The sequence below is a fragment of the Ailuropoda melanoleuca genome, chromosome 7 (genome assembly GCF_002007445.2).
Source record: "Ailuropoda melanoleuca isolate Jingjing chromosome 7, ASM200744v2, whole genome shotgun sequence".
NCBI classification, from domain to species: domain Eukaryota; kingdom Metazoa; phylum Chordata; class Mammalia; order Carnivora; family Ursidae; genus Ailuropoda; species Ailuropoda melanoleuca.
Window position 1 is genome coordinate 28,681,558 of NC_048224.1, and position 17,527 is coordinate 28,699,084.

At 44.2% G+C, this 17,527-nt stretch overlaps 1 protein-coding gene across 1 annotated transcript in view; it reads right to left on the reverse strand.

The window, feature by feature from the left end:
• GABBR2 (gamma-aminobutyric acid type B receptor subunit 2) overlaps positions 1-17,527 on the reverse strand; it is a 340,039-nt gene that overhangs the window by 137,696 nt on the left and 184,816 nt on the right. Inside the window, exon 7 of the mRNA XM_011219329.3 lies at positions 11,891-12,091. Within this exon, the coding sequence (XP_011217631.2) occupies positions 11,891-12,091 (201 nt within the window). The remainder of the gene's footprint in view (positions 1-11,890; positions 12,092-17,527) is intronic.

A 17,527-nucleotide genomic window follows, 5' to 3' on the forward strand; every position in this document is an offset into this window, starting at 1 on the left:
CACTCTTTCTAAAAACCCCTCACCCCAGGCACTCTCTCTCCACTGGTTTGATCTTCTTTACTGTACTTTTCACTGCCTGCAACGTTCCTACTTACGTGTTTATTCATATTGTCTGTTGTTCCAGCCCTCCCTCCTCCCCTCCCTCCCTCCCCCACTAGAATTAAGCTCTATGGGGTCAGGATGTTTTCTGTCTTGATCACTGAGGTATCACCAGAACCCACAGCAATACCTACAGAGATCCTTCCTAAGCCTCAATTTCTCCATCTGAAAAACGAGGAGGTGGGATCAGATGATCTAGAAGTTTTCTCTTGGCAACATAGGTAGGAGCCTGGCACAGTGGTAAGGATAGAGGATTTGGAAGCAGGCAGGCCTGCCCCCAGCTCTGGCTCTGTGGTTTGCTAACTGTGAACTGGGGTGAGGTCTTATCTCCTCCAGGTCTCTGTGTCCTCCCTTGCTGTGTGGCCATGAGGATTCAGTGACACGAAGCATGCAAAGTGTCCAGCCCGATATCCAGGACCTGCTGGTGCCCCACAAATGCCACCCACTGTTACTAACAGTAAAGGTGGCTGACTGGACCTGGCCACCCAGCGTGGATGGTGCGGCTGCTAACCCAGGATGTCCTGAGGAGCCAAGACTACGCTGACATCCGTGCTGACATCTGTGCTGACAGGGGCCAACAGTCCTCTGGTGCATGCACGCCCTACCTTACTTCCTTAACCAATCTCCAATTATTGGACCTTTAGGCTCTTTTGAATTTGTCCCAATTATAGGACTACAAAAAGCATCCTTGCATCTAAATTTTCTGAACACATACTTGTACTTATTTTTTCAGAATAAATTCCCAGAAGTATAATTGCTGAGGCAAAGAGTATAACTTAAACACGATTCATCCATATTTGGGCCAAAATATTCTCCCCAAATACGAGAAATTAAAATTCCCCTGGGTATGAAAGTACCCATTTCCTGCATCTTTGACAGCAATAGATATAAGTCTTAAAAATCGTCAGCTTGTTAGGTTAAGAAAAAAAAAGTACATCGCCTTTTAATTTTAGTTTGCATCTCTCTAATGATTAGAGTGAGTTCCTTTCAAATACTGATAAGCAATTTTTATTTCTTAGGTGTTTTTCTTCTTTCTACCATATTGCTATGGTGGTAGTCACACCTTTTAACATTTTGTTTAAATACATTCTTGTTATTTTTCCATCTTTTACTATTTGGCTATATTTTGTTTGATTTTTAAATATGATTTGGGTCTTTTTCTGGTTATTAATTTAGCTATTGGCTATGTTAAAAGTATTACAAATTACTTGAGCTTGTTTTCTCTAGTTGCTTTAAGTATAAAAGTTCTGAGGCCCATTTGACCTCTCTCTTGGATTTTGCTCCTGTGGGCTTTCTCTGACGTATACAAAAGCATCGAGGGCTGGCGGTGTCTGTATTGGAGTCCTGTTTGTTCAATCTAATAATTATATTCAGATGATGTTTCCAGACCTCTTCCCTACCCAGAACATGCCACTGCATCATCCTTCAAGGTTTCTATGACCCTTTTAAAGTCAGGGGTCCAGACCTGAGGTGAACATTCTCAGTGTGGTCTCACCAAGGGATAAATGAGTATAATTTTTTAACTTCCTTAATGTCATTTCTTGGGGCCATTTTTTGTAGAGACAGTAGGGGGAACAGAATCATATCATTTATTCAGTTTGACCTTGGAGCAAACACAAGCCCCTATGTATACTTTTTACACGTGTACTTGTAAATCCACATCTTTCTATCTCATAACACTGTTCTTTATCCAGGGGGTGAGGGGCAGGGGGTGGAAGGAGAACAATGGAAATATGACTGTTGACCTCATTTTTGTGGGAAGAGTCCTTGGAATGAGACAGGTGTAGCTAAGCCCGGAAAGGTGACCTCATTCTCACTGTCTTAGCAAGCACCGAGTTGAAGTCATTGCCACCGCATTATATCCCAGGCCATTCATCACTTCGCAGGTGAAGCCAGCACCAGTCTCCCTTGGGCAAAACAATGACAGCAGGAAGAAACACTCTCACAGCTGTCTGAGAAAAAGTAGTAGTTGTTCTTCAAGCAGGCCTCTGATTATTCAGGGCAGAAGAATTTCTTCCATTGTAGAGCTGACACCGAAGGTTGATTAATTACGCATTCTCGGAGGTCAGGTTTATCATGAGATGCTAAAAGTTTCTGAGAAAATAACTTTATATACATAGTCCCAATTACTGACAGGTTGTGCTCCAGCATATTTCTGAAAGGCAGTTGTTGGAACTTGGAACATATTTTTCCACAGAAACTATGTTATAAATAGTGGTTAGGCTCCCAGGCTAGCCCACACAAGCTTGCTAACCCACAATGTGACTAAACCTTATGGGTCTGTCATTCCAACAGAACCAAGCAGAGTCCTGCTTTCTGGGAGAGGAGAGCGTCATGGACAGAAGACAGCAGAAGGTGAAGAACCTTCTCCCGCTGCCATCCCTCCCCAGAGTGGCAAAACCGGCAGAGTTTCTCTCTAGCATTCCCTGTGGGATTTGGGGATCCCAGAGTCTCATCTGGGAGGTACGCTAGGGGATATTTAGTCTCCTTGTCCCTGTACCCCAGTTTGTAGATCACCCGGGGGCCTCGTCAAATGCAGATGCCAGAGCCCTACATTTGGATTCAGTAGGTCTATGGGATAATTTCAGAATCTGTATTTCTAGCAACCTTCCAAGATCTCAAGAATAAATAAATTGGTTACCACTGATTAAGTCCCTCTACAATCCGATTATTGGGTCTTCTCAAGAGCAACTTCCAGATGTTTGCTGAGCTCCATCTTAGATTCCTTGGTGCTGAGAAGCTCACTCTCCCTTCAGGGAGAGCCTCCACTTAAGGAGTGCTTGCTGTCTAAGAGACCAGTGTTCTGGAAGCAGCATCTGCAGCACCTCTCTCTTACCTGTGTTCTGCACACAGTGTCTCCTTGTGGAGCTGTGGTAAACAGGTCTGTTCCCTCTTATACACAACAGCACCTGAAAGAGCTGAAGGCAGTGGCATGTTACCCTGAACCCAGGGTGCTGTTTTCTATCTTTGAAGTAAAATCGTCTCAGTTCACACTTCCACTCTGACCATGATGAAATGGCTTATATCAGACCAAAGCTCCCATGAAGAACATTCAGAGAAGCAGAATAAAACATAAAAATAGCTATTCAAAGGCATCATAAAGCAACCAGGACATCTAGGACTTGAGGAGCAAGATGCTGGAGAGAAGAGAACGCTTTGAGAAGAGTCCAGCGTTCTTTGCTGTTTCCCTTGGAGGCATTTGCTGATTTGTAGGTAGGAAAGCTAATTGCAGGAAAACAAACCACTGGATCAGAGTTTTTAGCAGTCCCATTGGGAGGGGAAGACAAAAAAAACTGTAGTTCAGGGTTATCAGGCAGCAAGGCTTATAGGACCAAGGTCTTGGAGGAAAAGGAAGCACAGAAAAGTGAGGCCAGTATTCAGACTGGCTTTTGCACTTGAAATATTTCAGACAACTAAGCTCCATAAAGCAAGGGGCTGAGAAGCCAAGAAAAAGCAGTGGCTGAGGGGTTTAGAAATTAAGCAGAAGTGTTTGGAGTCTCACAGTATCAGGGAAGACAAAAGTTGAACTCCAGGGCCAGTAAACACCCCAGGATTTCAGCTGATAACAATGAAGAACAAATATCAGGAATAAGAGCAAACAAAAACAGACCAGGTCTATAAAAACCAAAACCAAACATGGAATCATCTCAATTCTTGATTGGATTAGGTGATCTTCCCCTAGGCAGATACCTTCTTAAAGAGAAAGAAATCTTCTCTGAAGAAAGATAACACCATCTGTAGCCTCTATATTTTTCATCTCTAATTATGTTGATGCAACAGGTACACCAAGAAATGGGACCAAATAATAAAAAGAGAAAAGGAAGGAAGGAAGGCAGGCAAAAAGTGAGGAAGGGAATAAGGAAGGAAAGAATAAAGGAAAGAAGAAAAATAGACAATAGACCCACAGATGATCCAAATCTTGAAGTTCTTAGACATGACTTTAAAAGAGGAAAATTTATGTGCTTAAGAAAATAGATGAAAAAATAGAGAATATTACCAGAGAACTGGAAGCTATGAAAGAAAAAAAGAGAATAAAATGAAGAGTCTAAAAATGAAAAATATGACAACTGAAATTAACTCCATAGATGGATGAAACAGCATATTAGAAACAGCAGAAAGTAGGTTAATGAACTAGAAGAAAGTGTAGTAATGGTAAATAGCAATAAATATTCAGACTGAAAAACAGACAGGAAAAAAGGCTAAAAAATAAGAAATGAACATAAGATATATGGAATATGTTGAAAATGTCTAGCATATATGTAATTGTTGTCTTGGAATGTGAGGAAAGAGAGAATAGGCAGAAACAATATTTAAAGGGATATTATGCTAGAATCTCTCCAAATACAAATCAATCAACAGATTCATGAAGCTGTATGAACTCTGGGAACTATAATCAAGATAAACCCAAAGAAAACCTCATTTCAGTACAGCACAATAAAACTGCTGAAGACCAAGCAAAGACAAAACCTTAAAAGTAGTTACAGAAAAGAAGATGCATTACCTTCAAAAGAGCAATAATAAGTCAAGCAGCTGACTTAATAGAAACAATGGAAGCCAGAAGACAAATAATAGACTATCTAGAATTCTACACCTCAAAATCAGAGGTAAAAGAAAGAAAATTTCAGACAACCAGAAACTGAGAGAATTTGTCTCTAGCCAACCCACAGCAAAAGAAAGACCAAGAAAAGTTCTTTGGGCAGAATGAAAGTGATCATAAGTAGAATAAAAGAAATGCAGGAAGGAATGAAAAGTAATGGGAAGTGTAAATATGTGAGTAGCTCTAAATGAAAAATGACATCAGGGCCAGGAACATCCAGGAAAATTTTAAAGAAGAAAAAAGTTGAAAGATTACATGACTATCAGGTTTTATAATAAAGTTTTAGTTATTAAGACAAGTGGTATTGGTTAATGGATAAGGAAATGGACCGATGGAAGAAAATGGAAAGTTCTGGAACAGATACACATTATATACAATGATTAATTTATGACAAAGTTGACACTATAGTATGGGGGGGTGAGGATGATGGACTTTTCAATAAATGGTCCTGAATCAACTGGTTATCCATATGGGCAGAAAATGAATCTTAATCTTACCTCACACCATACATAAAATCAATTTCATGTGGATTCTATATCTAAATGTGAAAGGGAAAAAAACTTCTAAAAGATAATATAGGAAAATATTTTCATGAGTGTGGGTGGACAAAGATGTTTAAATAGAACACAGATATACTAATCATAAAGAAGATGAATAAACTGGACTACACTAAAATTAAGAATTTCTGTTCATTAAGATGTATCACTAAGAAAGTGAAAGTGTAAGCTCAAGAATGGGAGAAGATATAAATACATATAACTATCCAAGGATTCATACACAGAATTTAAAAAGAACTACAAATCAATAAGAAACAGGCAAAGAGTCTATGGTCATATGAGCCTGAATGTGCCCAATCTCGTCTGATCTCAGAAGCTAAGCAGGGTCGGGCCTGGTTAGTACTTGGATGGGAAAAACAGGCAGAGAATCCAAGTAGAAAAATAGGCAAAAGACTTGAACAGGAAATTTGTAAAAGAGGGTATCAAAATGGCCAGTAAAGATATGGAAAGATACTCAACTTCATTAGTCATCAGAGAAATGTAAATTAAAACTCAAATGAAATACCACTACACACCCACTAGATTGGCTAAAATTAAAAAGCCGACAATACCAAATGTTGGTGAGCCTGTGAACCAACTGGAGCTCTCAATCACTGCTGGTGGGTGTGTAAATTGGTGCAACCACTTTAGAAATCTGTTTGGCAGGGTCTGCTTAAGCTGAACATATGCATACCCTGTGACTCAGAAATTCCACCCCTACGTATGCACCCAATAGTAATTTGCACATATATTCACCAAAATACCTCAAATACCTAGAAATAAACCAAACACAGTATGTGCAAGAATTTCCATACAGAAAATTACAAAACATTTTTGAGAGAAATTATAAATGACCTTGGTAAATGCAGGGATATATAAAATTCATGTTCATATATTATTAAGTCAATTTTTCCTACATCAACCTACAAATTCAGTAAAATCCCAATAATATGCCAGAGCAGATTTGTGTATATGTGTGTGTAAACTGACTCACTACTCCTTTCTCCAGCTCTGAGGCTGCTGTGCTAAAGAAGGAAAAGAACCACAATTTGTCAAGCACCTATTGTGTGTTTGGCACTCTGCACGATACTTTTCTCTGCTTTACTTTATCTAATCCTTATAAATCTTATAAAAGATATTATTACCCCAATATTGTAGATAAGAAACAATTTCAGAAAGGTCAAATGACTTGTCCAATGTCACTGTATCACTATCACTATGTCACCCAATTCAGCTGTACATAACAGAAAAAAAATTATCAGTGACTTATAGTTTATTTTTCTCTCATGTAAAAGATGTTCATGCATCGACAGTGCATGGCTGCCATGACAGCTCCATAGTGTAATCAGGGACCCAGCTCCTATCTGTATGCAACACTACCCTAGAATGAAGTTTCCTTCTCACGGTCACTTCTTGATTCAAGATGGCTGCTAGAACTCTAGCCATCCCATCCATAGTCCAGCTAACACAAAGGAGAAGGGAAAAGAAGGGCAAGCTCTCCCCTTAAAAGAGACTTCCAGAAGTCCCATATAACACTCCTATTTGTATTCCTTGGCCAGACTTAGAATCCTGGCCATATCTAGCTACATGGGAAGCTGGGAAATGTCCCTTTTCAGCTGTGTGGTAACATACCTACTTAAAAAACAGAGCTGTGTTACTGAGGTAGACCGGGGGGCTATGGATATTGGTAGGGACAACTAGCCATCTTTCAGAGTCTCCCAGTTGGGAAGTGGTGGGGCCAAAATTCAAATCTAGCCAGTGCGCTTATTACTTATGACCCTCCACAGGCTACTGCACCCTTCCTCTGGAGCCCATGTTCCTCTGCTACACTACCTCTCCCCCATCGAAGTGAATTCCTAGGGAAGCAAAGGGAACAGGAGCTTCGTGGGGAAGGTGGGAGGCAGAGGCAGTGGCCTTGTGAAGGATGACCTTCTCAGGGAGCATGCCTACTTTTCCATGGCCCCTTCCCTTCCTCCTCTCTAGAGCCCAGAGCTTCCCAGAAGTTCCATGTTCTTTTTCAGGGAGCTCACATGGCAGTGACGATGAGATGGGTACAGCTTTTCCTGGGTCATTGGCTCTACACTGAGGACTCACTTGATTTGTGTTACCTGCAGTTCTGCCATGTTGAATCAACAGTCACGGGTGGTTGCAGAAGCTTCCTCCCAGAAAACATTACAAAACTCTTCCAGAGAATGAGCCTGTGCATTTGATGGGGGATTGGGGCCACCTCTGAGGTCCCCAGTGATTCCAGGGTTCTGTGAACATCTCCATCCAGTGCCTTGGTCCAGTTCTGTGTCTCAGCAGGAGAATGGGGAAAATGTCCAGAAAGGCTGGGCCATCACCAGAGAAACCTGACCGGAGTTGTAAAGGCTCACAATGGAAACAAGCCTAAAGGGACTTTGGAAAGGGAAAGCTGATGATGGAAATCACCAATGTCAAAGAGTTCCTATGGGGGAGCAGTGTAATGGGGAATCTCAGTGAGAATGAGCCAGACAGTAGAGCCAAAGCAAGTGCCCAGAGGCTGTCCTCATGAAGGTTCTAGAAGACTGAGCTCTGGATGGGCTCGGGGAAGCCCGAAGGTCTGCATTTGCCTCATCATTGGAAATTCCAATAGGAAGAGACTGATGAATGTGCTCTGGAGGCTCACTACCTTGTTATTCCTCCTACCAGCATTCTCCTGGGTGCCAGTGAAAGTTGGGGATGGCCTGACTGGCAACAGGTGTCTGAAAGGGGGAACCCCAGAGAACACATTCCAAGAGGGGCCACTGTTCTGCCTGATTCTGCAGATTTCTCTCCCAGGAGTCACCATTATTCTGGGGATTCCAAGGTTTAACACTACAACCATGTCACCCAGTTCGCTGCTAAGAACCCAGTACCATATTTACAGAGAGCCAGAGAATTTAGCTGCGAAAGGACCCTAGGAGTTATCTGGTCCAAATCTCTCATTTTCAGTGAGGAAACTGAGGCTGGTGTGGGGGTGGGGTGAGGAGAATGACTAGCTGCGGAGGCAGATGAATTGGTGGGAATGCCAGGATTCGTGCCAGATCGCTTGATCACCAGACCCATGCTCGCCTGTTATGCCATCTACTAGCAGTGGCCAGCTGAGAGAGAAAGGGCTGATTTGGGTGCATTCCTTTCTAAGCTTGTCACAAGTCTTGGGGAGAGAGCAGGGCAGAGAGGAAGGGGCTCTGACTAGGGAATGAGCAGTCCTGGCTTCAGGTCCTGGGGCTGTCCCTGACCTGCTGGGTGACTATAGCAGTTTCCTGGGGCTGCCATGGCAAATTTCCACAAACAGGGTGGCCTGAAACAACAGAAGTTTATTCTCTCCCAGTTCTGGAGGCTGGGAGTCCAAAACTCAGGTGTCAGCAGGGCTGGTTCCCTCTGGAGGCTCTGAGGGAGAATCCGTCCCATGCTTCTCTCCCAGCTCCTGGTGGCTGCCGGCTATTCTTGGCATTCTTTTTCTTGTGGATGTATCATTCCAGTTTCTGCCTGTGCCATCACATGACCACCTCCACGTGGTCAAATCTCCCTCTGCCTTTCTCTTATAAGGACCCTCGCCATTGCATTTAGGGTTTACCTGGGTAGTCCAGGATGATCTCATCTCAAGATCCCTCAATTAATTACATCTGCAAAGATGCTTTTTTCCAAATAAGGTCACATTCCCCTGTTCCAAGGGTTAGGACATTGGCCTATCTTTTTAGGGGCTGCGATTCTACCTACTACAAGGATCTAGGGTGTGTCCCTTCCCATTTCTGCTGCTTAGCTTCCCTAACGAGGATGGCAAGAGCTTATTGACTTGGTTCTACAAGTGTCTGCTTATCCCCGTGGACACTGACAGACCCCAAAATATAGGCTTCAGCTCAGCAGCCTGGGCCAGGCTGACCACAGTCCCCAGCAGTCATGTATAACACAAATTCAAATTCAAGAACCATTTCCCACCTCTCTAGACCTTCCTTTGACCATAGACTCTTGGAGATTAGTGGGGGAACTTGGCTGTGGTCAGACCACGAATAAGAATGCTTTATTCAACTGAGGGCCTCACACCCCAGGGAGAGAGCATTCAACAAGAGCAGGCACAGAGGATGGGCTGAGTGTGGAAGGAGCTTGATAAACACAACCTGTTCAGGGCCAGGATGGGGGGGGATGGGGGGGGAAGAAAGCAAGGTGTGAAAATGAAGAGGGAGCCAAATACCTCAGTAATCAAGAGAAATGACATTTTAAGGTAGTATTTTTAAAAATCAAAGCAAATGCAAAAAAAATCCAGGATGAACAAAACGTCAAAATTTTAAATAAACACAAGATCCAGTCTTGCAATTGTGTGACTTAAATCACTTAGGTCTCCCTCATCCCAGTCCTGTGAATCTTAACCTTTGTTTAAAATTTTGACGTTTTGTTCATCATGGATTTTTGTGTTAATTTTGAATTTTAAAAAAAAATATTGCATTACAATACTTCTCATCTTGATTACTGAGGTTGTTGGCATTGCCTTAAATCTTGCCCTTAGGTTCTGCACTGGGCATGTGAATTACAACTGGAGGGATTGGGGCTGTTTGGTTCAGACAAGGGACGTCTCTGGGGATATGGACACCACCCATAGGACCTGTGTGGGCCCTGAAGGACCAGTGGGGGAAATTCAGGGAGAAGTAGTGAGTCCTCTGCTACTGGAAGGATCTGAGAATCTGTTGGGAGGTTGATCTAGATAATCTGTAGGAGAGCCCTAAAACTCTCTGATTTCAAGAGGCAGATGCCTCAGATTTTCCTGCATAACTTCAATCATCTTGTAACCTCAGGATAACATAAGAAATGCTGTCTCTTGCTTCAAACACCTCAGAGACAGGGACTGGGTGTCCTGGAATTTTAGAAGCTGCCCCATGCCGGGAACCTGGCACTACTCCATCCTGGGAGGCCAATGAGTGGGTCACCCACACTGTGGGGTGAAGTGAACAGCCCCAGGAATAGCCACAAACTGTTCCAGTCCCAGGCACAGAGTCATGGGGGTGAGGTCAGCCTCAGTACCAGCCCCAATTAAAAACCATTAAAGTGAAAAAAAATTAAAATGAAAGTCAGTGACCTGGGAGATATTGTTCTAAAGTCAGAACACTTCCTCTAAAAGATGCTACAAAAATTGATCTTTCCAAAACGCATTTCTGTGTACTGCTCACATCTGTGCAGGGCTCACCCACCCAGTAACATCCACGCTCCTTAGAATGACATTCAAGGCCCTTCTCATGGCGTGTTATGACCTTTATGCCCCTCGGCTTCACAGATCTTGTGTGTAATCACTTCTGTCTTTGGTCTCCTAAAGTTCTCAGTTTAGTTATGCTGTCTGCTGGCATGGAATTTTTTTTTTCTTAATTTTTGTATTTTCCTCAAATTTTACATTATTTTGAGATTAAAGTCTAGGTGTTCCTGGACTCAAGTTTCTGCTAATAAACTACAAACTTTGATGCCTTTAAAAATAACACTTACTGAAATAAAATGAGTTCTTTCTGCACATTATTCAGCATCTCAGAAAACTTTCTATATGCACATTGATTTTTGCATGAAAATATTTCTTCCAACATTTTCTAGCCAGAGTGTTTTTCCAGCATCCCTCAGGTGCCAGCATGATCTAAAGAGTTGTTTACAAAATGTGTCCTCATGATTTGCCATTTTTTTTGAGAAATCAATAAATCATTCTTATAGAGCTGGCTCTGATTGAGATTAAATAATGGATAAAAATTATCTACAAAAATTTTATATAGCTTTGCCATGAAGTTTAATTCCTTCAGTGGAACTGGTGGAGAAAGGAACCATCTGAGCTCAGAGAAGACAGAAGAGAATTGTGTGCACTGCTGTCCTCGATTCTGGCTGGTGGTTAGAACTAAGAGACAGAACGGTCTTCGTTCACCAGGACCGCCATCCCAATTCTTGGTAACACTTACACTGATAGGTAACCGTGTACTTTTGAAATACTTTTACCTATGCTACATTACCTGGCCCTCTCGCAGCTCTACGGGATAAGGGGCGGGGGGTGTTAGTAATGCCCATGGGAACATGTGGAGCCCCTGTCCAAAGTCCTGCTCCCAGTAATGACAGCACTGAGGGGCTGGGCACCATGCCAGCCACATTGCACAATCTGCCACCAGAGGATGAGATCTATTATACAGATGAAGATGCAGTGCTCAGATAACTCAAGCTCAAGGTCATACAACTGGTAAATGGCAAAACTGGGGTTCAAGCTAGTCTAGCTGGTCTACAGCACATGTTTCCCAAAGTCTACTTGAGGGATCTGTCCTCTCCTCTAGGCTGACAGGAGCATCAGTGAGCCTGAGAAATGACATTCCAAGTCAGAGGTACATAGAGTGAAAGCCTCGCCAAGTCTGAAACATCGGGCCCTATGTCTGGTGCTGTCAAAATCATGACTCCATCACTTACATGGACGCTGTTTTGGGCTTACAAAGCACCCTTTCCTCATCTGATTCCCAAGTTCCTTAGAGGGGCATGCAGTGGAGGTCTGGCTATCCACATTTAACAGGCTCAGAGAGGTCAAGTGATTCGCTCAAAGTCACACAGCAAAGGCCAGAACAAGATCTGGGCACTTTGTGCCAACATCATCAGACAAGATGATCCAAAGAGATGGTCCTGGGGGCTGAAGTAGACAGACCATGACACTGACCTTTCCTGAGATGGTCTTGATCTGCTTGGAGCTCAAGGGCTCGAAGTCCACGCCGATGTAGCCCTCCATGGCAGCAAGCAGATTCTTCCGGAGACAACGGGATGAGTTGGCTTCTGTGTGCACCTGCTCCCACCAGGAAGGCTCATACCAGCCTGGGATGATCCACTGGTATTTGCTACCATACATGTTCTCCTCATATGCCTGCAACAGATGGGTTGACCATGAAGCTACCAAGAGTCAAACATTTGTTCAAGGCTTTGTGCCCTGTGAGACAAGTGCAAGGGGCTCAGGCCTCCTCTTACCAGGGTTTTATTAATTTTTCTATTATTTGCTTTGTTATCTCTCCTCATTACCTCTCAAGAGACCCAAGGTAGTTTATTGGAAACATATATAATAAAATAATAAACACTGAATAAAAATTGAAACATGAGGACCTGACCAAAACCAGAGAAGGACACTATAAGAAAACTATAGAATGATATTGCTGATGAATATAGTGGCAAAAATTCTCAACAACATATTGGCAAACTGAATTCAAGAACACATTAGAAAGATTATACACGATGACCAAACGGCATTTATCCCTGGGATGCAAGGATGGTTTAACATACACAAATGAATAAGTGTAATATATCACATTAGTGGAATTAAAGATAAAAATCACATGATCATTGCAACAGATGCTCTCTATGTACTGTGATGAACTGTGAGCATTTTAAAACAGGAATCTTAAACGATCCTGCAGTTCATTCCTGGAGAGCCATGAACACATTGGGAAAGAATTCATGCCACACCCCTTTGGGCTCCTTGGCCTACAACAGAGACAGCACAGAGGCCAGAGGATGTGGTAAGGGAGCCTGCGGGATTGCTTTGGACTCCAGGAAGCTTCTGGCTGCCTTCTACTTAGGCTCTGGGATGCTAAGCCAGGCTCTGCCCACAGCAGATGGGCCAGAGACCCTAATAGCATCTGTACATTAGGGAAAAGTGACTCTCAAGTCTGAGAGTTGTGGGAGAGCTCCCCCCCATTCCTACATCTGGGGAGGTGACTCTTCTAGAATTCTCTTAACACCTAAGAAAGCCCATCCTGCAGTGTGGAGCATCTCATTGGGATAAATGTGAGTTAAAATGTTTGTTCCTTAACTTAAGCTCAGATACCGTCTCCACGGCCTCTGCTCATTAAGTGAAGCCTCTGTAGATTAAACTGAAATGATTTAATGAAAGAGCCCTTCAACCACTTCAAGGCAGTGATCACACTGCCTTTTCTCTAGACTCTGATGATATGGGACTTTCCCCTCCCCAATTCTAGATAATACACTTCTCATAGGCAGCCTCAGATCATAGTCATTTTTCCAGCAGCTACGTTATAATGTTGCCCTTATCACAACTGTGTAGAAAACATAGGCAGCCCTCATATCTCAATTATAGGATAAAATCCCAGTTTAACAAAGGCAGGCAATCTCCTGATTTTTCCCCTAATAAATGCAGTTTAGTCCAAAGAAACTCTCTTTCGAAGAAAAGATAATCCGAGATCTGTCTGGGGGCTAGATTTTTGAACAAAAGCTCATCCTAATGATCCCAGGTCACTGTATGAATGGCAGAACCTGTGAGATTTTACAACTCTCATCCTTTATGGAAAGGGAGGAACTCACATATCTTGAGCCCCTATTATGTGCTTGGCCAGTTATACACATTATTGTATTTTATTCTCACAACAATCCTATGAGGTATGTGTTATTATTTTCATCTTATAAATGACGAAATTGAGGCTCAGAGATGGAGGGATTTGCCCAAACAAATACAGCTAAGTCAAGCGGACAAGATTCAATGTCCATTTTTGGAAGTTCCCCTCTTTTTTTCAGCAAAAAAAATTAAACAAAAATTTTTGGAAGCTTTCTCAATCCTAAAACGTTGAGGCCAGAAGAGAGCCCCACTTATTAGGAATGTATGTTAAATAGGAGTCAATAGGTACAGAGTAGGGGCAAGAGGCATTCTAATCAGACCCAGAGGCAGATCTGCGTCACTCTCTGAGGACAAAGACCTTGTGATGATTTAGAGCAACACAGAGCAAGGTGCCTCCTAGGGGTCTGCCGTGACAGCTCTTTGACCTGCCCTTGTCTCATTAGGAGCTCTTCCTTGTGAGTGAATTTTCCGGAAAACAGAAGCTTAGTCTGTTTGAGTGACAACAGATTTTGTTTAGAATGTTATTCAGTTTTTTTTAAAGATTTTATTTATTTATTTGACAGGGAGAGAGACAGCCAGTGAGAGAGGGAACACAAGCAGAGGGAGTGGGAGAGGAAAAAGCAGGCTCCCAGCAGAGAAGCCTGATGCGGGGCTCGATCCCAGAGTGCCAGGATCACGCCCTGAGCCGAAGGCAGACGCTTAACGACTGAACCACCCAGGCACCTCTAGAATGTTATTCAGTTTTGATGAAGATAAACATTTTCCTGCTGACCTTCTGAAACACACAAGAAAGGAGATTCCAGTCCAGCAGCCCCAGATTCGCTGCCACATAGCAGCTGGGTGGCTCTGGCGCCCAGCTCCTTGGGTCTCGCTTTTTCCATCTACAGCCTGTGGAAAGCAAAGCCTCTCTCACTGGGTTGGTGTAAGAATGAAATGAGAGGACACGTGGACCATGCCTGGCCACCACTACATGCAGGAACGTTTTAGCAGCTCCTTCTCGTTCTCTTCTCCTTTCTACCACACACGGTTTTATTCCGAACACCAGTCACTGTTATGGGCCGTGCACAGGGTCTAGGGTGTCACTTTTCATTGCCATTGAGTCCCTGTCTTTTCTGAATTTGCTGCTTTTAAACTGCTATAGCTGGGAAAGCAGGGTGCCTGGGTGGTTAAACATATGTGCAGAGCAAAAGTAAATAGGCCTTGAGTGAGGGTCTAAGAGGCTTCCCTGCAAGGTAGGTGAACCGGTTTAAATACACCCTCCACTGTCTAAAGCACCTGAGGGGGAAATGTGGTCCTCCATTCTGCTATTCTCATATTCAAACGGGCTGAGGTTGTTATACATGTGAGCTGGGAGGAGCTGCCAGAATGCTCTCTGTCTTCTTCACCGGAGGGGGAGTCTTTGTAGGGTGGGGTCCACTCTTGTGTGGAGCCCCCGTGCTCAGCACAGTGCCTGGTGTGCACGGGACACCCGAGAAGTGGTTGCGGAGTGACTGAACACGTTTCCAGTTTCCTTGGTCACCTTAGTTTTCATTTCCCCTGCCTCTTGTAGGAATGTGATCTCAGGACCTCTGGCTACCTGTGGGCCTGCCACGTGGCAATGGGCAGACCTGAGCTCGCCTTCTTCAGTCTTAGGGTCTGCTTTGGTTCTTATTTGCTGCTGACAGGTAATCATGATGTGAATTATTTTTAAAAATCTGGTTTCCTCTTTTTATTATGTTTCCTTTCACCTCCTTGCTCCCCCACCCCCATGCAAGAAGGACATTTCCCTTTTCCTATTACAGTCACATCAATGATGGTAATAAACCCTCACATCAGGAAGGCAGTTCACAGTTGGGATGATGGTCTCCTTCTGTGGCCTTATTTAAGCCCATAAGGCTGATGGGGCAAGGACTGCTGCTTCCATTTGAGAGGTGAGGCAGCTGGAGACCAGAGGCATAAGGTGACCTGTCTGAGGTCACACAGCTGGGGAAGCTAAAGCCAGAACCCAGGCCAGAGTGCTTGAGAGTTTAGAATAGACCACCGAGGGGGGGAAGGAGAAGACAAAAGCGACGGAGACATGCTCATTCTGTGCTGAAGCCCAAATGAACATTTTGCCACAGGGCTATAAATAGCCCTTGCATTTGCTGGAGTCTGCACTTCCATTGGATGGCGGTTCCCATCTTGAGAACACAAGAACATGCTGCAAAGTTTGCACTGCGACATTTGGGTGGCACAGATACGGCTCTTTCCACCTGATCTGCCCTCTGACCCCGACACGCAGGCAGGAAGGCTCTTCCACGGGGTTCTCTGCTCTGAGCAGCCCCTCCCTCTGCCACACACCAGTCTTGATCCAGTAGGAAGACATGGAGCAGACTCTCAGGCTCTCCCAGACCTGCCACAAGAATTCCTTCCTAACCGGGTAAAGCGCCAAGCCCTGGAGGGCAGTTTGCTTCCGAGGGTCTGATACTTGGAACAAACATCCAACAAAAACACGTGCAAGGAATTCCTCAATAACCAAAGGCGCCGCAGACTCTAAGAGGAAGCCCGGTGCAGAATGCCCACCGTCCGATAAGAGGAAAGTAGGCTGAGGAGGTGGACGGTGTCCCATGCCATGTGGAAGGCAGGCAGCCTGGGGCTTTGGGTCGAGAGGAAGACAGCCACACCGTCTGTTCCGAAGCTGAAACCATGGCTGGAAATGCCACTCGGAAAATCATCCCAGTGCATGGCACAGAGTGAAATCACAGCCACGCCTCCACTTGGGTTTGGCTCAGAGCAGAGCATGAGGTCTGTCTCCAGTTCTTGGAAAAGGGAGATGGCCGGCGACCAGTGTGGTGTCTTCATGGATCATTTTTATTAATTTGTTTTTCCTGGAGTTATGACCCACCATGTGCCAGCTGCTTGCAAGGCCTTGGGGATATGGTGAAGGGTGGGGAGGGAGGGCGGTTAAAATCCAGTCTATAGGATTAAATGGCAGTGGTCCATTCCATTCTCACACACCTGAGACTTTACATAAACAAACACAAAAAGACCGGGGACATTTACCGAAGGCTCATTATCCATTAGGCACTGTGCAGTGTTTCTGCTCATTGAATCTCCACAACAATCCTACGAGACAGGGGCTATTATCATCCCCACTTTACAGATGAGAAAACAGAGGCTCCAGAAATGTCCACAACAAGCCCAAATTCAGCAACTAAGCCACAGATAGGCTCCCGAGCTCCCAGCTCTGTCCAGAGTCTCCAGAAACGTCAGCCTTGGGGTTTTCCCTTCCTCCCCAGTAAATCGAGAGACAATCAGGCAGTTCTGGTTTTGTTCTTGAGCCTTCAGGACAAAATTGCCCCAGGTGACTGTGGCTTCTGGTCACTGTTCTGTCCTTACCCCTGGTGTGCTTTTTCTCTCCAGAAATGGGTAGCAGGAGCTGAGAAGGATCCCCCAGGCAGTGTCTCTCTAGCGGACAGCAGAGGGTCCACCGTCCCTGGGTGTGGACACACAGCCTGAGGTCCCCTTGGCTCCTGGGAGTGATGCTGACCTTAGTGACCCATGGCAACCCTGAAGTCAACCAAGACCCCAAAGTCTCTTCTGTTCTAAATGTACAGTCCTCTTCAGCTATGCCTATAGCACCCTGGACACAGGCAGCTTGATTTGTTCTAATGTAACCCTCTATTAGGGCTATGAGATTTAACCTTCTTAGGCTGAATCAAACATTCCAGCCTGTTAGAGTTCTTTGCACCTTGGATCTGTTTCCAACATATTTCGCAACTTCCCAAATTCCTACAAGTCTGCTTTTTATATTCTCATCCAAATCATGGACAAAAGATCAAAGAGAACAGAGGCCTATGGCCCATCACTAGAGACAACACCTAGAATAAGCTCGCTCTAAGTGGAAGCGCTTACTGGGGAGACAGTGACTCCCGAGACTGGGCTCTCATTCCGTTGACCTTTCTCCTGACCTGGGGTGGGGGGAGAGGGAGCCAGGGC